A 20,867-nucleotide genomic window follows, 5' to 3' on the forward strand; every position below is an offset into this window, starting at 1 on the left:
AGTCCATGTTGAAGAAAGCTAATGGCCTGTAGGCACCTAGAGCTGTAGGATCTCTGTTCGGTTTTGGGGAGAGATATAAGTAATGCTTGGTGCAGCGATGCAGGCAAGCAAGAAGCCTGGAGTGCGTTGTCATAGACTGTCTAGATGGGGGCTAATAGTGTTGCGTATGTCTTGTAGAATTTGGCTGGCAGACCATCAGGGCCCAGAGATCTGCCAGTGGATAAGGAGCAGATTGCCTCCCAAATTTCAAAGAAAGTAAGGGGACTGGTGAGTTCTGCCTTCTGTTCTAGTGTGATTTGTGGGATAGTGACACCAGTGAGGAAAGGTCTATGTCAGATGTAGTGGATATGGAAACCAATCTGTACAATGCGGAGTAGTGGTCAGTCTGTTCTGCATGTATGTCACACTGAGTGCGGAGGAGATCCCCCTGGGCAACAGTTCCATTATCAGGTGACAGGGCTGCTCTTCTTGGTTTAGCCAAGCTAGCAGTACTCCAGACTTGTCAGCCCTGGCATGTGTCATGGTCTAGTGAGCTGCATAGGAGCCTGTCCAGTAGGGCCATGGGTCATCTGTGTCATCTGCAGATGTCAGACGCTTCCAGTGAGCAAGGGTCTGTAAGGCGTGAGTTTCTTGCTTCAGCATGTCACGTAAAATTTTCGAGATGTATTTGCCAAGTTGGCGGCAGATGTTGCAAGTAATGCATATTCATTGTGCACTTATTGTTACATTAAAGGCATCCCATTCAATTAGATGGGAAGTTGTGGTACCGGTTTTGGCCTTGAAATAGTCAGTTACGGCAGTGTCTTGGAAAGGGTGAAGGGAGGGAGTCTTCTAGTACTGTCAGTTGCAAATACCAGGTCGACATGTGTGGGAAGACGTCCTATCCCAGGTAAAATACAGGAGTTGAGGGTTCGGGTCAAAGTGTGTGTGCCCCAAATAATTGATGTGCATGAAATGTGGAAGAAGGTCTGGGGAGCCGATAATGCAGTCTATGCGAACATGTAAATCCTGTGAGCAGGAGTAGAAGGAGTATATTCCGGCAATAGCATTATGCGCTCGCCAAATGTCTTCTAAATGCCCATTTCTGAGCCATTCCGTGAGATGTTGGGCATTCATTGTAGTGATCGTGTTGAAATGGGGGGAAACAACTGATCTAGGTAAAGTCTCCGGACACTTTGAAGTCTCCTCCCAGCAACCAGGGCGGGTCATTCCAGACCGACAGCATGTCAGACAACTTAGTTAAGAAGGCTACCTGGTCTGTGTTAGGAGCATATGTGCTTCAGATTACAACTTGTTGACCGTCTAGTCTGCCCTGGATTAGGACATATCATCCATCTAAGTCAACCCTGCTGTCTTCCACCTGAACAGAAACTCCTGCCTTAAGCCACACTACTACTCCATTTGTGTATGTTGGTGCCAGGCATGGCAATGATTAGGGCATGTGTTGAAGCATGGCCTTGCTGAACGAGGCAAGAACCAGATCCGGTGTATTGTGTGTGTCGACTGAGTTCGGGGAAGAAAACCAAACAATAAACAAAAGCAAAAGAACCATAAGAATTCAACATATTATACCGTTAGGGCAGAATAGCACCCAAAATGTATAACATAACACACTCAGAGAAACAAACCAGCCAGTTGGGTTAGAGCGGTATGTGGGGTGCAAGCAGGTGAGACCCCTCTAAGGAACAGCAGTGTAGTTAGCACCTTGCAGGAGTAAGTTTGGTATCAGTGAGCTAAGGCATCACATTGTGAGGCACCCACATCAAGTGTGAGTGCCAAGTAGGTGCCCCAGAATATATTATGTATGTATGACCTAATGGGTCTTATGTGCACTTATGTGTTGCTATCATGTCATGATCGGTAATTTAGAGTCTGTAGGTGTGTTGTATTCAGTGACCTCTGTACTCAAACTACTTCATCAGCTGTTTGCAGTATGTCCAGATTAGTGGACCAGATGGTGGAGGAGACATCCTCACTGGAGGACCCAATTGATTCTCTGTCAGTGTCTGATTGGGGTGTATGTTCTCAGATGTTGGTGGCCATCTGAAGTGCATGGAGTCGCTCCTGTATCACCTGCTCAAGATTGGGAGTGGACCTAACACTGGATGAGTGGTCCTCCCTATGACGCTTCCCATGGCATCAGTCTCTCCATGGGAGTCCTGGTCTCCTGTTTTCAGGCAGAGAAGGATGGTGTGACACGGGTCCCTTTGTCTCAATCCAGTCCCACACTTCCTTGGGGTCTGTGAAGAAATAAGAATTTCTGTGCATCAGGTTCCTAACTTGCACCGGTAACAGGAGGAAATATTTCACTTCAAGTTCCCACAATTGGTGTTTAACAGACATGAACAAGCCTCTTTGGTGTTGCACTGGCAAAGTATAATCCTGGAAGATCGTTACTCGGTCACTGTCCACAGTAAGGTCAACCATCTTGCAAGCTTCTCTGAAGATGAGGTTGCGAGCCTGGTAATGCAGCACCCTAAAGACCAGTGGTCTAGGGTTGGCTCCCGGCGGTGGTCTGCGGGCTGTTTGGCCTCTCTCAACAGTAATGAACAGTGAGAGGGTTGATGGGGAAATAAGTCCTTTGAATCCATTGTTCAATGTAAGTGGCGACATCCTGGCCTTCAGTGTTCCCCAGAAGGCTAATGACTCAGATGTTGTTTCATCTGGAGCAGCCTTCTGCATCATCTGGCCATTTTGTCGAGGATGCCTATGCGGTCTGTGAGGTGCTTGAGTTGGGTCTCTGTAGCATTTGCCTGAGGCTGAAAGGTGGCTAGTGACTGTTCTATTACCTATACCCTTTCCACCAGTTTTTGGTGATCTGCATGAAAAAGAGTAAGGTCCACTACAACTGTGTCAATTGTGCTTTCAAGTGAGAGTCTTTATTTCTCGACAGCTGCCAGCACTGTGTCCAATTTGTCCTCAAGCGCCGCCGGGCAGCCAGAGTGACCAGGAGGGTTTAATGTGTCAGACATTGATCCAGAGACGACAGATTGTCGTGGGGGCACACCTGTGGTGCTGGATTGCAGGAAACCCTTGAGTTGGGCTGTAGGCTTTATGATGCTGGGATGTCTGGAGGCAGTGAGGTTGAGCCCATTTGCTTATGCCAGATGGAATGACAATACACAGCAGCATGAGCAGCCTGTTGTGTCCTAGCAGCAGTAGACAGTGTTCGGGCGGTGTTCTGCAGTTGTGAAGTGTGATGGGGCACAGAGGCGGTAACGTTAGCACTGAGTGGAAGAAGTTGGCGTTGGCTATTAGCATCTCCAGGAAGGACAAAAGGGTGACCGGGGCCCACTTGCACACCAGAGGTTATGCAGCACATGCAGTCCAAATCAACCAGATGATGATGGAGGCTGGTTCACCCCTCCAGGCTTAGTATCAAAGCAGTGGTTATCAGCACCAGGGGTCCAGATTGAATTGTGCATGTGTTAGGGAGCTGGTATTTTGAGTGGTCAATGTCTAGTTAGAAGGCCCTCGATTGTTGTCTGCATATATCCTATGTGAGACACAGGAAGGTGCAAGGCGAAGGTCCACATGAGGCAGTGGGGCACCCACCTTGATCCGCTGTAAGAGGCAATGGTGTGAGCGTGGGCCGGATCATGCATCCAGGTCTTTATCCAATGTGGGCATGTTAGAGTGGCACCAGTTGCCCCACAACAGTGTGTGGTCGGGAATGCTGGTAACTATTAGGGAGGGAGCTTGGTGGTTATTGTCAGGTTTGCCAGTACCATGACACTCAGCTTCATGAGATGACCATGAGGTAGGTCATGCAATAGCAATCTCACTTACTGCATTTGCTTCCATAGTGGCTGATATGCGGACCACGTACAGTTTGTTGGTGTAGGCATCCCAATGTCTGAAGCAGGGGTTGACTGTAGAGCCTCTCTTCTTTCTCTATGTAGCACAGTTGGTTGGGGGGGTGCTGTGAAAGTGACAAGGTGAGCATCACAGTGCTGCACTCACCTCTGGGAGAGAGCTGGACAGAAGCGGGGGCCTCTGATAGCCACAAGTCTGCTGTAGGTGTTCTGCGGCGTGCCAGAGGCAGGCAACCAGATGGCCTTTCAAGCCCGAAAGCCCTGGTCAGCGCACTGAAGCCTCAGGGGCAGTAACGCCTAGCAAGACAGTGCAGGAGAGTGGGAATGTTTGTAACTGTGGGCCCCGGGAATGCCTCTGGTATGTTCACTTGGTTGTTTTCTTCCCACGCGTTATCAGCTGTAACAGGGCCGTTCAAGAGCGTTGGTCCTCAGCAGGTCTTTCCATCACAAAGCAGGCATCCAGACCAAACCGGGTCCCGTGGCGCTGAGATCCGGCAGGGGTACTGTTATGTAATGGTGGTGTGGGGGGAGGCCTAGTTCACGCCAAAATTCCAATGTTTGTCTTCATGTTTCTCCCTTTTTAATTTACATTAGTTCAATGTGCAATGTTCAATAGGTTCAATGGGTGCAATGTTTTAATATTATTATAGCCCTTCAGTCTCGGGAGATACCGGATGTTATAACCCTTGGCAGCGGGCTATAAGGCTATAGTGTGGAGTGACAGCGCTCTGACCCTGCCATTCTAAGACATTTAAAAATATTTACTGTCAGCCGCACAGCAGCTAAATAATATAATAAATGCATTTTTACTGTTTGCTATTTCAATTGTTGTTTATGTTGCTGGTTTACATGTCGTTTTTATTGCTATTTGTCCTGTACGCCAGACCTTCATTGCACATGTGAAAGCTGAATCTCCTACAATCCTTTCCCTGTTTATGAAGCTGTAATTTAAAAGAAAATATTGCCCACCTGCCACACAAGAGATTTTCCTAATTATATTTTCTATTTCCTGAAACTGCCTTTTCTTCAGCAACCTACTCTAATCTTTGGACTGTAGAGATTTTTTTTCTTCTGAAGAGTGTATAGTCTATAACTGCAGAAAGCATGGTTTTGTCTCCCTCGAAGGATGATGAGGGCTATGGAATTCTAACCTGTTATTTATCGTTTGACCAACATCAATAAGAACCTAAACATTTCTACTACATTTGTTTTGAATAGTAGTTTAAACAACAGCCTAATTTCATTGTTTCTACTTCATTTTCACAGGTCTCTCTCAAAGACATTCATGTTGTCTGACTTCATGTATTAGATGACGTGGGTACAATCTTTGCATCGACAATGAAAGGGTTATCAAGCAACCGCAGCCATCACCATGGCGTGGCATGTGACCCTTCGTGTGACTCCATGACACATCATCCAGAAAGGAAGCCATACTTGTTAAATCCAGTGGACCCTCACCCTGCAGATCATCCCTATTACGCTCAAAGGAACTCTTTCCCGCCAGAATGCATGATTCCTTATGCCGACAACCTAGCGTGCAGCACTTTTCCTAGGAGACATTATAACCCACAACAGGACTCTAATGATGACAGTTCTCTTGTGCCCCATGGGTCAGTTGGTAAAGCCAATCGCATTCCACCCAGCCTTATAGACCACTTTGAAAGACAGCTTCCAATCAATCGGGATGGCTACCATACCTTGCAGTACAAGAGAAGCGCCATGGAACAACGCAGCGACAGCCCAGGAAGGATACGTCACTTGGTTCACTCTGTTCAAAAACTCTTCACAAAGTCCCATTCCCTTGAAGGACCAACTAAGGGAGGTGTCAATGGAAACAAAGCGAGTCCAGAGGAGGTGCAAACTGTGAGGTATGGCAAGCGAAGCAAGAGCAAAGACAGGCGGCCCGATGTTAAGCCCCGATCGAACATGTCTGGATGGTGGGGTTCAGAAGACAACTTAGACAGCGATGTTTGTGGTTATCATGGGCCTACAGGGGTGATGACAATGGGGAGGTGTCCCGATCGATCCACTTCCCAGTACTTTATGGAAGCCTACAACACCATCAGTGAGCATACATTAAAATCATCAAGAAGCAATAATGATGTCAAGTGCACCACTTGCACTAACGTACCCTTGAGCTTGCCCATAAACCTGGATTCACAGCTAATGAAGAAAAGCTCCTGGTCATCCACACTGACAGTGAGTCGAGCCCGTGAGGTTTACCAGAAGGCTGCCCTCAATATGGATGCCCCCTCCCTGAAGTCTGAGTCGCAGGATCGGCCCTGTCAGTATCTTCAGGTATTGTAGCAGATTAACTACTCCTATCGCTTTTGTTGGTTTCAAGTGGGCATTAGTGATTGTGTGAAAAAAATTATATTCATGACAGATGATTATTCTCGAAGGCCATTAAAAAGAAAGCCCATGATTGCTAGCTGTCAAACTTAGAAAAGAGTTTGCTGAGCCAAGCACCATTCTAATGACATATTAGCATTATTTTTTGACGTTAATATGGAGTTAAATGGCCAAAAACGCTGCACCATATTTAAAAATTGACACAATGCATGCATTGCACCACTGTGTAACCCTTTGCGGTACATTATGCCTGCGCCAGGCATAATGTGTGCAAAGGGAATGTTCCCACGTGGGGGGGGGGGCAAAAAAATGGCGCAAATAAATCTAAGAGATTTCTTTGCATAATGTTTTTTTCTGCAGATTTAACGCCTGCTCTGAACAGGCGTTAAAAGGAGACTCCCATTGGTTACAATGGGCCTATGGGTGCTTTGCAGGATTAGCGTCAACATTTTTGAAGATAATCCTGCAAAGCGCCGACCTAGCATCAAAAATTCAGAGCTAGTTCCCTAACTACCACCATGGTGCGCCATATATTAACTATGGTGCACACATGGTGGCATTAGGAGGCAAGAAAGGGGGGGCAAGAAAAGTGGCACTGCACTTGGTGCAGCACCACTTTTCATAAATATGCTCCAGGGTTGACCTATTGCCCCATGCTGTATGCTGTGGAACGAGGTAGCGAAATGTGAAAGACAATTGAACAGGCCACTGGATGAAGAAGGCCAACACAAACCCCCTTTAAGTATCTATATGTGCATTTATTTGTTCATTATAAATGTGTTTCAATACATGAGGCTGCCAAGTAGTTAAAGCTGCCTCTAGGCCAAGCCTAAAAAAGGGTTCCAGAGCTGGAATTCTTCTTGATAAATCCAATTGGGTATTTGTATTTTCTCAGAATGAATCTCTTCTGTGTCTTAGGTATATTTAACTAGGCTTGATTCACAAGGGTTGTTGTGCATCAATTAAATGTGTATATGATTTAAAATTCATTATTGAAATTGAAAGTGGGTTTACAATGGTGGAAAATCTGTAAGTAATGTAGATGTTTCCACTGTCAGTAGTTTAGGGAGCAGGATAGGAAAGGGGAGATAATTGAGCCTGGTGGGTGCAAAATATGGAGAATATCCACAGATCCATTCATTTGTGGGCATTCACTAATATTTTGTAGTTAATTTCCCACCTTGGTAACACACATCAGACTATTCAGTTAAAAACATTAGTAAGTGCCATAACAGTGGGAGAACAGAATCACACCAAATTTAGCAAAAAGTTAGACCATTACTACGGAATCATACTTTTTGTTATTTGGTGTACGTGTTCAGCCGTTTTTGAGAAATTCACATTTAAAGGTGCACTGATGGTCAATGAGGGGTTTTAAAATCAGGGATCTCTGGACGGTTGTCCCGCATGAGTTTCACTGTACTGCAGTTTAAAGAAATAGGGCCCTCTGATTGCCCACGGGAGATCTGATTGCTGGATGCAACTCAGCAAAAAATGTTGCGGCTGTCATTACAGGACTTGGGGCCTGATTTAGAGTTTGGCGAATGGATTACTCCATCACATTAAATGTGACGGATATCCTGTCCTCCATTTTACATCTCCATAGGCTATTATGGGATCGTAATACAGTGGTCAGGATATCCGTCCTGTTTGTGATGGAGTAATTCCCTCTGCCAAACTCTAAATCAGGCCCCTGGAGACTTGTTCCCCGATTCCTGAAGTTAAAAAAGGTATTACATCTGGGAGCAGATTTATGGAAAGTGGCACTGCACTGAGCGCCGCTTAGCACCCCCTTCAAATACCACCATTTAAAATACGGCACACCATGGCGCAGGGTAAGGGGAAATAGCATCATTTTCATGACATTATTGATGTACTCTGCAGGAGTGGTGCCAAAATATTGGCGCTACTCCTGCAGAGTACTTGGGGCCCCATTCTAACGAATGGAAGGCCCCTTTCAACGCCTGCTCTTGAGCAGGCGTTAAAAGTGCCATAAAAAAATGGCATAAGGAAATCTTATGGATTTCTTTATGCCATTTTTTTGGCTCCCCTAATGGGGGAACACCATCCTTGCATGCATGCATTGCACCACTTTTAAATATGGTGCAGGGAAAATGTGTAAAAAGAATGATGCTATGGCTGTGCTAAGGTGGCGCTACGGGCTCTTAAATATGCCCCTATGTGTTTACTGCAATGAAATCCTAATGAATGTGTATGCTTCTACTCAGAACCACTTTTATTTTTCTGTTTGTTGTCCTCCGAGTAGCAGATGTTAGTTTTCCACAACTAAAACCTCCTCATGGGCTTCAATGTGACCATATATCCGACATGTTGGTTGCAACTCTCATGAATGTTAACTTTATATGATCACCAATATGTTCTTTACAATCGTCATTTACTTTTCGTTTGTACCAATCATTACTCAAAATGTTTATCAGAAGTGTTTGTAAGCTGTACGTTGCAGTAAGCAATTCTGAACTTTTTTCCAGTGAGTGTTTGTGATTTGATTTGATATGATATAACCTGATAATTTCCGCAAATTCAGTTTCAATTGTGGTTTGTCCAACATCCAAGGCATGATCCCAACGCAGGTTAATTTCCAACATCTTATTGATAAAAGAGATGTTGCCACCAAGATGCTGGCAGGAGCAGAGCCCAGGCCAACTGATCTGTGATCTCTGCACCCCAAGAATACACACAAATTGAAATATCCAATGTCGGCATTCCCCAAAAAACTAGCAAAGCCAAAACCCATCTTTCTCTTTACAAAAATACAGATATGAGGCGCAACATGGAAAAAACAGCAGGAGAAAACAAAGCTAGTGGGTTAATAAAGAGCAAAGTCCTTGAAATAGTCTGCTTTTTCAAGGCTTGAATGTGCACTCTGAACTTGCCCTTGGTTTTGCTCATTACTAGAATGGAATGTTCCAAAATTTTAAGCGAAAGAAGGATGTCCCCCAAAGTGAACAGATATGGCAGGCATGCTCCCAACTCTTGACCAAACCAGACTCCCCAACTGAGACATCACCCAGACCAACGTCAGAATCACACCAACATTCTGCCCGCTTTGAAATGCTCTAAATTTTATCAGACTCAAGAACCACAACACTTTTTTTACTTTAGCAATTCTAAAAGGGCAATAATAAGCAGGTCTACTCTTTTTAACAAACCCAGTTTTCTTGGCGTGAACACTTTCACCTCTTCTCCAATTCCTTTCCTTGACACAATGCTTGGCATCATACCACTTCCTGTACTTCAGCTGATGATCCTTTATCCTTTTAGCATCATTCCAGAGTTTCATATCGATACTGTAAGAACCACAAGCCTAGAACAGCATTGCAACCCGTAAGACGTACAAAAGGGGACACTCCTGTTATACCAAAGTGCGTACAGCTATGAGTTCACAATTTTTCTTAGAGAACCTTGTTGAGAGTGACCGTACACTCTACAGAAAACTGCAGAATAATCTTCACCAATCTGTTTATATGTTCAAACAAATCATTCGCTTGAGATGCATGAAGCCATAAAGAGCCATTCTATATTGACTAAGGGTCAGATCCTTCAACATTTCTCTCTTCTCTTACAACACAAATTGAACTCCTTTGTCTGTGATTATGGTTTTAGGGATGTCATCACAGGCAAATACATCTCTGAGATATTCTATAGTGTTAACGGCATTCACACAGGCCCAGATTTATGAAGCCTCTATGTTGTCCATGGGCTGCTTGCTTGTGCTGCATAACGCTACATTTCAAGTTGGGAGGCATTCTATAGGTGGAAAATGGGCATTCTCATGCATAACCCATGCATTTTGGTGCATTCCCAGGTTTACTAAAGCTAATAAACCCGAGAATGCAACAAACCGCTACATCTTCCCTCCCCAATGAGTCTTAACAAGGAGAAATATCTTTATTTTTCCTTATTTCCTCTTTCCATGTGTGCTGCATTATGTAGAACACAAAGAAAGAGGAAAATGTCTCTAAGCTTTGTTTTTGTGCAGGAAGGTGTCCCTTCCTGCACAAAAACAATCCTGCCTGTAACACAAGCACACTTACACTATAGGGAGCACACTGTGCGCCAGCACAAGGAGAGAGCTAAAATGCTCCATATCTTTGTAAATATAGAGCATTCCTGCTCTGTCTCTCCCTTTAATGAAGATTAAGGCAGCATCGTTGCTTGCTACCTTGAGTTGCTTGAATGATGAGTAAATATGCCCCCACATTTAGAAGGGTAATCTACCAGGACGGAAACAAAAATTTTCCATAGCAGATAACAATTCATTAGGTCCCATAATGTAAAGTCCCAGTTTTGTCAAGGGTTTTATTGGAACAGAGAGAAGCTGCTTTGATCACTTCACACTTATCATCATGAGCACATTCTCGAGCCATAAAAAAATGTCTTTACAAATTTGACCCCCAATACCTTTCTTTCACCTTTGCTTTAGTGAGATTATGTCCCAAGTGTCCTTCATGGCCCACATTTATGATCTTACTCCTGCACCTAGACACGAGCCTCCCTACCCTATACAACTCCTCTCCAATAATACACAACTCTTAGACAACATTTGATAATTCCCCAAGAAGTTCAGATAACATCGACAAACCAGGCCCATATTAAACAACACATTTCCTTGCTGCAGACGTACAGAATCCTGATTTGACTCCACCTTCTACTTTATGGGAAAGTGGTTCTCTACATGGTGCACTAAAAAGAAGCACACCGTGCACAGATGCCAGTGGATCCCCAATTGGTTGACAGATAAAAAAGCAGATAATACTAACACTCTCTTTTGTGGTAGTGTGGGTGAGCAATTAGACTTTTCAGCGGGTAGTGCTGAGCGTTTGTTGTACTCACAGAGGCAATATATGAGACACACACTCAAAGAATAAATCTGAGAGCAATTTAGAGAAATTGCACTTCTTTTTATAAGTGTTTTGAAACCAAGAACTTCGTTAAAGAGTAAGTACTGTTTTTGATATAAACTATTACAGGTAAAAAGAACGTTCAAACCTGTGCGCCTTTACGCACAATGCAGTCCAATGGGAGGAAAAGTCAGTAATGCATAAAGGTAAGTACAATCAGTTTCAGGAGTTCATCTTCAGGGTTTGGAGTTGCAGAAGCCCAAGGTCCAATTTACTACTAGCAGTTCGTCAGGAGGCACCTGGTTTCACAAGGGGCAGGGGCAGGGTGCTGGTGAGGGTGTAGCTGGGTGCGGTATGGTGAAAGGGGGGCACCTGGAAACAGGCTGCACAGGGGGACATGTCTGAGAGCTCCCAAATGGGGGCTTGGGTCGTAAGGGGTCTTGGAGCAAAGGGGCATAACTGGTCCTTCGGGATCCAGGCCTCGCAGCTAGGATGCAGAGTGGATAGGGCAGCTGGGCCGGTGCAGAAAGATGCTCCTTGCAGATAGGGGTCAATAGGTGGCAGTGGAAGACTCAAGACTGCTGGGCCACTCACAAAGTGGGTCTCAGTGGTGCTGATGTTCCTCAATGGCTTCTTGGTCCAGGTGCAATAGGAATACAGAATGGACCCTCACTGTTGATGCTTGGTGTAGGCCGCCCAGTACCACAGGGGTTGGTGCTGAACGGTTCCAGTTGGCCCTGGTGTCTTCATACTTGGTGAGGAGACACATCTGGTCCTCCAGAGCATGAGTACCTTCTCCTGGTCGTCGGCAGTGTTGGTCAGACCAGGGAGCCGCAAGGCAGTGGACCAGACTCTGCTTTTCTGTGCCTGTGGACTGCAGGGAAGTAGCTCCTTTACTCCAAGGGAGACTGGTGGCAATTTTGAGGTGGTGGCAGGATACCCAAGGCTTTGGTTGTCTACCAGCTTAGCAGGACTAGTCACTCCGTCGCGACTGGCAAGAGAGTTACGGGCAGGCAGGGTTTTGCACCAAAAAGTCCACAGCTCTTCTGCTGTTCTCGCCAGGCATTGACTCTTCTTCATTCCTTCTTCGCTTGATCCATCAAATCTGAGCTCCTGGGTTCAGGGGTGCCACGTAAATATTTAATTTAGGGACATTATAGGGAGTGCCAGATTGCAGCCATTGAGTTCCTTATCTTTAGAGTGACTACACCCTCTATATGACCACTTTCGCTGGGAAGTGTGCATAACCCTGACCCTAGAATACTAATTCCATCTGAAACTAGATGGAGGAATTTGAAAAGTGGTGTCCACATCAGCTGGTCATGGCATGATGTGGGCACACCACCTAGTACTAATTTTCCTGCCTGTCTTGTCACCAAGAAGTGGGGTCAGGACAGGGAGTGGCCTTCTCCACCATCTGGAGTGACTTGGGCCGCATAACAAAGGCGGCTGGTCCTTTGATGCTTCCCGCCTTGGAATCTCCATACTGCCTGGAAGAGTTGATAACACCTCCGCCCAGAGCAAGCTTTTGTTCCTGGCCTTCAAGAGTGCTGGCTCTCACCTCAGAAGGATAGCTGTGCTGGTTCACACAAGTCAGTCAACACACTAGCAGTCAGTTAGGTTTTCAGAGGGTACCTCTAAGGTGCCCTCTGTGTACCTGTATTAATAACTCCATCACTGGAATCAGTGAGGGTTTATTAATATGAGATGTTTGATACTAAACATCCCTAGTTTCAGTGAAGCCATCATGTAGCTAGGGTACTCGTATTAACCAGTGTCCAGCACATGTATCTAAAATGGCTTCCCTGTTCGCTTACTATGTCTAAAAATCGACAAAGACATAGCAAGGGGATATCTGCTCTTGCAGGTATGCCCACACATCTCAGGTAATGCACTCTGCCTTAGGGCTGGAAGGCCTTCTGTAGGGGTGGCTTACAAATATCACATGCAAAGGTAGGGGACCTGGCAAATGGGGATGTGTGTCAGGTCATGTTTTCACTTTTGTCTGCACCAAGACATGCAGCCTGCAATGGCAGCATTCTGTGCATTTGGTGAGGGATCCCTGAGGGTGACACAACTTGTGCTGCAGCCCTTAGGGACATTCTTTAGTACCCCAGGCCATAGGTACCAGGGGTACCATCTACTAGGAAATTCCAGAGGGTGCTATAGGTTGTGCCAATTGGGGAAACAACTGTACACATTCTGGGAAAGAGCTCTGTCACTGGGGACCTGTTTAGCTGGAACCCAGTGCACTTTCAGTCGAAATCACATCAGATGCCAGGCAAAAAGTGAGGGCTAACCATGCCAAAAAGGGGGATTTCCTACATACTTCAACCAAGACAAACTCCTTAACCTACCTGACAGCTCCACCACCTCTGACTCCCCCAACTGTTGCATGGGTAGCCATGGTAAACAAACAGCTGCACCATTTTTGCTCCCTAGTAATTATAACACACAAAAATTATATTCTTCCAGGCCCTTTATCTTCCTTTTAGTCCTTGAAGTGGCCCTCTCTGGACTTCTGCAGGTGAAAGGATGGTTAAGGGGTCTGTAGATTGTCAACACAAAATGGTACGACCCTATTAAAAAAAACTTGAAATTGTCCCCAAAAGCACACGAGTACCTCATGCTCAATAACAGAGTAACACTCTTCTGCACCCTTGACAGTGTGTGAGGCAAATGCCATAACCTTACTTTAGACAAGTGTGCTGGGACAAAATCGCTCATATGCCTCTCGTGCTTACATCTTTAATCAAGATAATTTTATAGGTGACATTGAAATGTCCCAAAATTGGCATCTTGCCTATTTCTTTCTTCTCACATTGAAAGTGTGATTGCATTTATCAGTTTAGTTGAATGTAACTCTTTTCTTTATGAGAGCCTCAAGGTGTCTAGCTACACTGGCAAAAATCCTAATAAATTTGAAATAATAATGTGCTGGACCTAAAAAGGACCTGACTTGATGCCTTATCCAAAGGAATTGTCACCTTCACCTCCAATTAAGCTAACTTAAACTTTGGGCTAATCACTTGTCTTGAGATTCTGTGCCCCAGTTATGACACAACCCCCACCTAAAACTTAAATTTTTCCCTCTTCAAGGTGAGTCCACTCTCACTCAATCTAAATAAAATCTTTCATAAGGCCTCATCATGGTTTACCCTATTACATCCATACATCAGGATGTCATCCTGGAAACCTTATCAAGCCCTGCCAAAACCTTAGACATCTCCCTCTGTAATCATGCAGACGTAAATCAAAAAGGCAAATAAATAAATCTGTAAACAATCTAATGAGTGGCAAAAGAGATTGAGAGTCTTCGTGGGCAAAATTTGGTGATATGCCGTCGAGAGAGCCATCATGCTAAAGACATTAGCACCCTAAAGTAAGGACAACGCTTCTGAATTATTTGAAAATGGTTAGCTGTCAACCCAAATATTCTGATTAAGACTGCAAAGATCAATACATTTTTTATGTTGGTGCCTACGTCCTTGGCCACTAGTATAACCACTGCAAACCATTTAGGACTGTCTAGCTGTTCAATGAACTCTGACTCCAACAATTTGTCAAGCTCCACATGCAAAGTTTCAATCATTAGGTTAGGACCACTCCTGGCCTTGTGCACAACAGGCTTGTGATCGCTCTTTAATATGATCCTGAGAAATCCTTCAGCAATCTTAGTTTCTTTTCAATTACATCACTAAACTCCAGCACAATGTTGTCCTTATCACTCACATTGGTCTCTAATTGAACCTGATCCGGGGAATGGGGGTTCAAGATGATACCCAAGTCTTTCTTCTGTCTTCATCCTAAATGTTTGTCACCGCATCTGGCCACCTATACCTTCCCTATGGTTTCTCTGCCCTTAAGTGAGACATGCATTGTAGAGAAACCCACTAAATCAAGTCTTATCACTGCCATAATCACCTGCATCTATAGCTGTGGGCGACAAAACAATTGTCTACCGACCAAAAAAATCTCTTTGCAATTTTTGTAACTAAAGGGAGTGCAAAGTGACTCAAAACCCCCAAGTATGGTTACTTCAATGCCTCCAATCACTGCCGAACATTCCAGCATACAAATGTGTCCACCATCCACCACACCACCTACTTGACTCATAACATTCTGTTTGCGTGATCTGTAAAATATGTTTCTTATCCAAGGGTCTCACTCAACAACTTTTGTAAGTTCTTGCAAAGAGATCACATTTGCCACACTGTGCAATCATTACTGCAAGCATAACAATTCAAACTATTAGATAAATGCTCTGCAGTGCCGAACTTGTGACATTTATTTTTCAACACCTTCACAAAATCATTTTTTGCAGTCTGTACTCCTGTTCGCTGGACTACTGACTTTTTATTACTCAGACACAACCTTGTGGTCAGTTCTTTCTCCAACACACTTGTCAAACCACTACACATCTCTTTAATCCATTAAAGGTGTGTTCCAACCCTTCCACAATGTCCACTGCCTCACTAAGAGATGTATTTTGGATAATAACTTCACTTGAAACCTGGAGTTGCTGCTGCAGTGAACAAGATAGTCGCCAATTATAGAGTCAGTCAGAATTCCAAACTTACTTGAACACACCAAACTTCCTAAGCACTGCACATAATTCCCAAGCGTTTTCTCCTTAGATTGTAGCTGGAGAATAATTGTTGGTGTTCTAAAACAACAATAATATGAAGGCCAGCATTCTAAGAGACATCTTATGCACATACTTGGGTACACCATTACTAACAGCAGGTTCATCTAGACTTTCAAAAATAATGCACCTTTCAGTTCCTAAATTATGTGGGAGCATTCTTTGTTTCTTGGCAACAGAAAACTATTCTTCTCCAATTACTAGCAGATATGAGCCAAATAATATCTTCCGTTTTTACCAAAGAGGAAGGGTTCTCCAGCTTTTGACAAAAAGTTTGGAGACTGAGACATGATAATGGCTACCATACCACGCTTCTAGAAAATAATAAGTCAAAACAACAAGAAAAAATAGCAAACCAATACAAATAACTAACACAACAAACTAAAGTGAAAAAAGTGATGATCAGATTTACTCTTCAACTGGATTCCCCTCAAGACCAGGACAATAGAGTTGTTGCAAAATGCCAACCCAGATTGAGGGGGTTTTGGAATTGAATGTTGTCTGCAAACAAAGCAAATTCACCAATCCATACAGACACAGAATATCCCTGCATGCCAGCAACTCACAATATTTCGAACACAGGTTGATTTCCATGGTTTATTGCTAAACGTGATGCACCCAGCAAGACCCTGGCAGCAAAAGAGCCGAAGCCAACTAATCTACAAAATCGACACCTCAACAATCCAGGCAAATTGGAATGTTCTGTGGCAACATTCCATAAAGAACTAACAAGGTCACAACACATTGGTTACTGTATCTATAAAATGATACTTGGAAAGCACAATTGCTAAAAACTATTCAAATATTATAAAGTTGAGTACACTTATTTTTAACAGTTTACAATTTCATATCTGAGAAAGTGGCAGTCTACCTCTTTTTGGGGTTATCGACACGCAAGCTTCTATTTCCCTTCACTTTGAAGCACTGGTCTGGCTCCCTGTGGCAAAATGATCCTTATTCAAAACACCCTGCTTATACGACGAGGTAGTTTTTGTATCTCCAGTCGTCCCTTGATCTGTAAATTCCTATTGGAACACTACAGTCTAGCATTGGTAATCTGCAAAACATCATTGTGGGCAATGAATATAAGGGTGGATGCTTCTTTTACCATCTTTTGGCTGAGCTGTGGAACTCTCACCTCATCAGACACATAACTTCACTGATTGTATAGCCTTCAAGAAAGAATCAAGCCACTTGTCTTTCCAACCACCTAAAGCTAAGTGATTGGTGAGCTCTTCTCCATCCCCACACAACCAAGGACATTAGTAGGGTAACATTGCACTTTATTAATTTTTCAAGATAATATGGCAGAACCGTTATTTTGTAACTGAGTGTTAGGGAAAAAGGTGAACATGTTAAAAGTTCTAGCTAGCAAATGTTGCCAATAAGAAGATATCTGCAACAAACAAAAAAGGGTTGGTAGGAATGCTTTCAATAATCACAACCAGTGGCAATTACTCGGGGCTCCATTCCTATTCATCTTTTCCACCGTGCTACTCTGGACAGACACCAGCCATACTCAAATTAATCTTGGTCCTGCTCCAACAGAAACGGTTCTGCATAAACTGTCATCACAGGTCCCTTCAATTCAGGAACAGAAGAATGTCCTGATCAGTTTCAACTCAGTGAGGCAAAGACCATAAACTATATAAATAATAAATACATACATTGTGTGGAAATAGCAAACTGGAAATATTATTATTGAGTATGTCCAAAAAGGTCACAAATGGCTTATCTTAAGAAGCCCATATTTTGGGCAGGTCATCAATGTAACATCGCCGTTGGATGGAAGGGGGTATTGTAACATTCAAACAGATGTGATCATGTCACAGTACTTGCCCATAAATGCAAAGTTTGTCAAATGATGGCCCAAGAGGCTTGCCCATCACCATATCTTGATTCCGCAAAAAATGATCAGACAAAACCAAACTCCTGATATTTTCATGAAAAATGATTTGCATAACTTGAAAATATTTCCTGAACACATCTTTTACTTTCACAACTACATAGCTGAGAAAACCTTCACATTGATTTAAATTAAGGAATGGACTCAGTTAACTTAGTGGAGATATATCCTTTTAAATCTATCCCCCTATCCGCATCGTCATGTTGAATCAAAAGCGCATGCCTATGCGCTCCTTGATAAACTGTGTAATTTTGAATAGTACTTAGGTGGTCATTATGGTAAATGTGGCGGTCCCACTGCCAACAGGCTGTGGTGTAGACCGCCACATCTCCACTCATACCACCATGGCAGTCGGAACCGTCAGGACAGAGATGAGCATCTCCGACCGGCGGTCCACAGAAGACTGCCGGTGGCATTAGGAGCCAGCCTCCCACCATGGTTTCCGCAGTGGTAGCACCGCCACGAAAACCATGGTGGAAAGGCTACCGGATACAAAGAATCTCTTTCATGTCACCGGTAGACGCCTCCCCCACTGCCCCCAGCAAGCACTAGACCCCCCCTTCACCCACAGCGCCCCCATCCCCCACCCCTCTTCAGACATAGCGCCCCTCCACCCCAACCCCTCTTCAGACATAGCACCTCCATCCCCCACACACACACGCATGCACCTATTCACCAACACTTACATACATGCATTCACTCAGACGCATACAAACACACATTCAGAACCATATTCATACACGCATTCAGGCATGCATACTCACACCCATTCAAACACGCATACTCACATGCATGTAAACATGCATTCACCACACATACACAGACGAATACACACTTACATGCAGACATGCATACAACCACGCATACACACATTCATGCACACACGCAGACACCACAGACTCACACACGCACAAACAACACCCCCCACCCTCCCCTGTTGGATGATCACCTTACCTGGTCCGGGGAGAAGGTCGTTCGGCAGGGAAGGGGAACTTCCACCGCTGGCAGCGCCCAGCCAGGAGGACACCGCCAGGCCATATTATAGCCCGTAATAGAGCCTGGTGGGGCGGGGTCAGGCAGGGCAGGTGGTGGAACCGCCAGAGCGCCTCCACCTGCCAGCACAACTACTATCGGAATTCCGCCCAAAGTGTGGCAGAAATCCGACAGTACCCGTGATATGGTGGGTGGAAGACTACCAGCAGTGGTGGTCATCTGGCGCCCGTGGCTTTGGTAGTCATAATGAGGGCCTTAGTCTTTTCCAACAATGTACTTAGTGTGGATGCTGGAGTTACTTGTACTTTACAAAGTAGGATTTGCCCTGTGTCATTTTGTTCTCTTAGTTGGAATGGGCTTTCCTTCTACTTTTAAGTGCAGTGAAAGACACATAGTTTAGTACTAGGTTTCTGTAAGCACAGTTACCACAGCCTGCATTGAATGAATGCACCTATATGCACTTTTTTAGCATACCAAATGTCATAACCCATTCAGTGGGCCACTGGAAGTGGAGGTTCCTAGGTCTGAGCTATTGGGAGTGGGTTAATTTTCCATTCATGTGCCAAGGTACGTCCCACTATGGCTCTACAAGATGAGCCAGGTACAATCCCTTTAACTCTTGACTGTCATAGATAGTGCTCACACTACAATATGCAGGTATTCAGAGTCTTTGGTGCATGGTCACTGTACAGCGGGCAGGTGAATCTCTACTGCTCACCCTCCACCTGCCCTCTTTCTCACTGTCCCTATGGTTGGGAAGATCTGGTATGGGTCTCAAGGTGGAGTGCTGCCTCCTCTGAGACACAGCTGGTCTCTCAGTGTTAGGTTTCTCACCAACTGCAAGTCCACATGGTAGGTGTCTAGGCCTCAGCATGTATCAGTCTCTGCTCTCCCTTCTGTTAGAGAAGACATGCTGGCCTTGAGGGCAATGCACCTCTTCTCTGATCCCTGGCCCAAAGCAGGGCCACATGTTGAGCTCAGGAGGCAGCTGCAAGCAGAAATGAAACTGTCTTCAGAGCATAGGCACTCATTCGGGACAATGAAAAGTCCTCAGGTCCTGAATGGATCCTTCTTCACCACATGCTGTTTGGTGAGTCAGTGGGTGAGCTGGGCCGAGTTCCTGGGGCTCGAGGTGGCTTTTGGTTCGTGTATCGGTCTTGGTGGCAACAGTTGAGCCACTTCTAGGTGCTTTACAGTCTAAACTGATGTTACACATTCTGATCCGGTTCACTTCATGTCAACACCTCTGACAGCCACACACTGGGTTGTGATGATAGAGTTCACTGGTGCATACAGTGGGCAAGTGTCTCAAGGAAGCAGCTTCCGTCACAGTGACATTTTGCACTTGTATATCTATTGGGCAAATGCCATAGACCTTGCAATAGTCAATTCTTCAGTGGTATAAACTTCTCAGACACACTTGGAGGAAGTACCACAACCAGCAGCAGGCAGGTTTCATTAAGGTAATCTGCTCAAGCATAATTTGGCCAATGCCACAGACCCTTCACTTTAGTAAAGGTGACGGACTGTGACCCTGGAGCACACAGATCACATGCTCAGAAGTCTCTGGTGAATGGACGCTCAGCTCAAATGTCAACTGCTGTTGTCTACACTGATACTCTGTTCTTCCTGTTGAGTATGCTCACTCCTTCCCTCTTCTCTCAGGCAAGTTGTTTCCAGGTGTTCGAGGACAGAGAAGTAGCTCTTCCATCAGATCAGTCTCCAGTTGATGTCCCCTCACCTCTGGGAAGCTGGTAGTCAGACAAACACAAGCTGTGGCTGCACAGCAGTTCTGTGGGTGAGTACTATGTGGAGCACCTCTCCTCTGGTCAGAGGGAGCTTGGAACTGAAATAAGAAGAGTCAACTGTTCTCACTTTTATTAAGATACATCAATCAGTAGTGTATTTTCTGTCTTTGCTCTCAGAACCAGCTTGAGTCAGTTCTCCTTTCATGTGTCCTTCTCAAGCTGCCTTCCAGAATCAGCCTTTGTGTAGAGTGGTGATCCTCATAGTAGTGTCATCTCCAAGTTGGAGCACCCACAACAGATGTACAAAGAGAGTGTGAGTATTTTGCACTTGGCGCTCAACAGCCACATCAATAATGATGAGAAAGAATGAGAAAATACTTGCCTCCTCTAAAGGACCCTTCACATTCAAAACAACAGAGTCTGCATCCCCACCCTTCACCTCCACCATCTACCAAATGGCCGAGCTGAGGATAAATTATCATCAGCATCTGCAGCAAAAGGCCCTAATAGAGTTTCTAAGGGCACCACTGTCTACCGTTCTCCCAC

General features: G+C 44.8%; 1 protein-coding gene across 11 annotated transcripts in view; it reads left to right on the forward strand.

The window, feature by feature from the left end:
- Window positions 1-20,867, forward strand: part of DLGAP1 (DLG associated protein 1) — a 2,415,981-nt gene that overhangs the window by 1,739,419 nt on the left and 655,695 nt on the right. For all 11 annotated transcript variants that reach the window (XM_069219941.1, XM_069219948.1, XM_069219940.1 and 8 more), the window contains one exon: window positions 5,082-6,113. In XM_069219941.1, the coding sequence (XP_069076042.1) occupies window positions 5,154-6,113 (960 nt within the window). In that variant the 5' untranslated portion in view covers window positions 5,082-5,153. The remainder of the gene's footprint in view (window positions 1-5,081; window positions 6,114-20,867) is intronic.

Source organism: Pleurodeles waltl, chromosome 2_2, assembly GCF_031143425.1.
Source record: "Pleurodeles waltl isolate 20211129_DDA chromosome 2_2, aPleWal1.hap1.20221129, whole genome shotgun sequence".
NCBI classification, from domain to species: Eukaryota; Metazoa; Chordata; class Amphibia; order Caudata; family Salamandridae; genus Pleurodeles; species Pleurodeles waltl.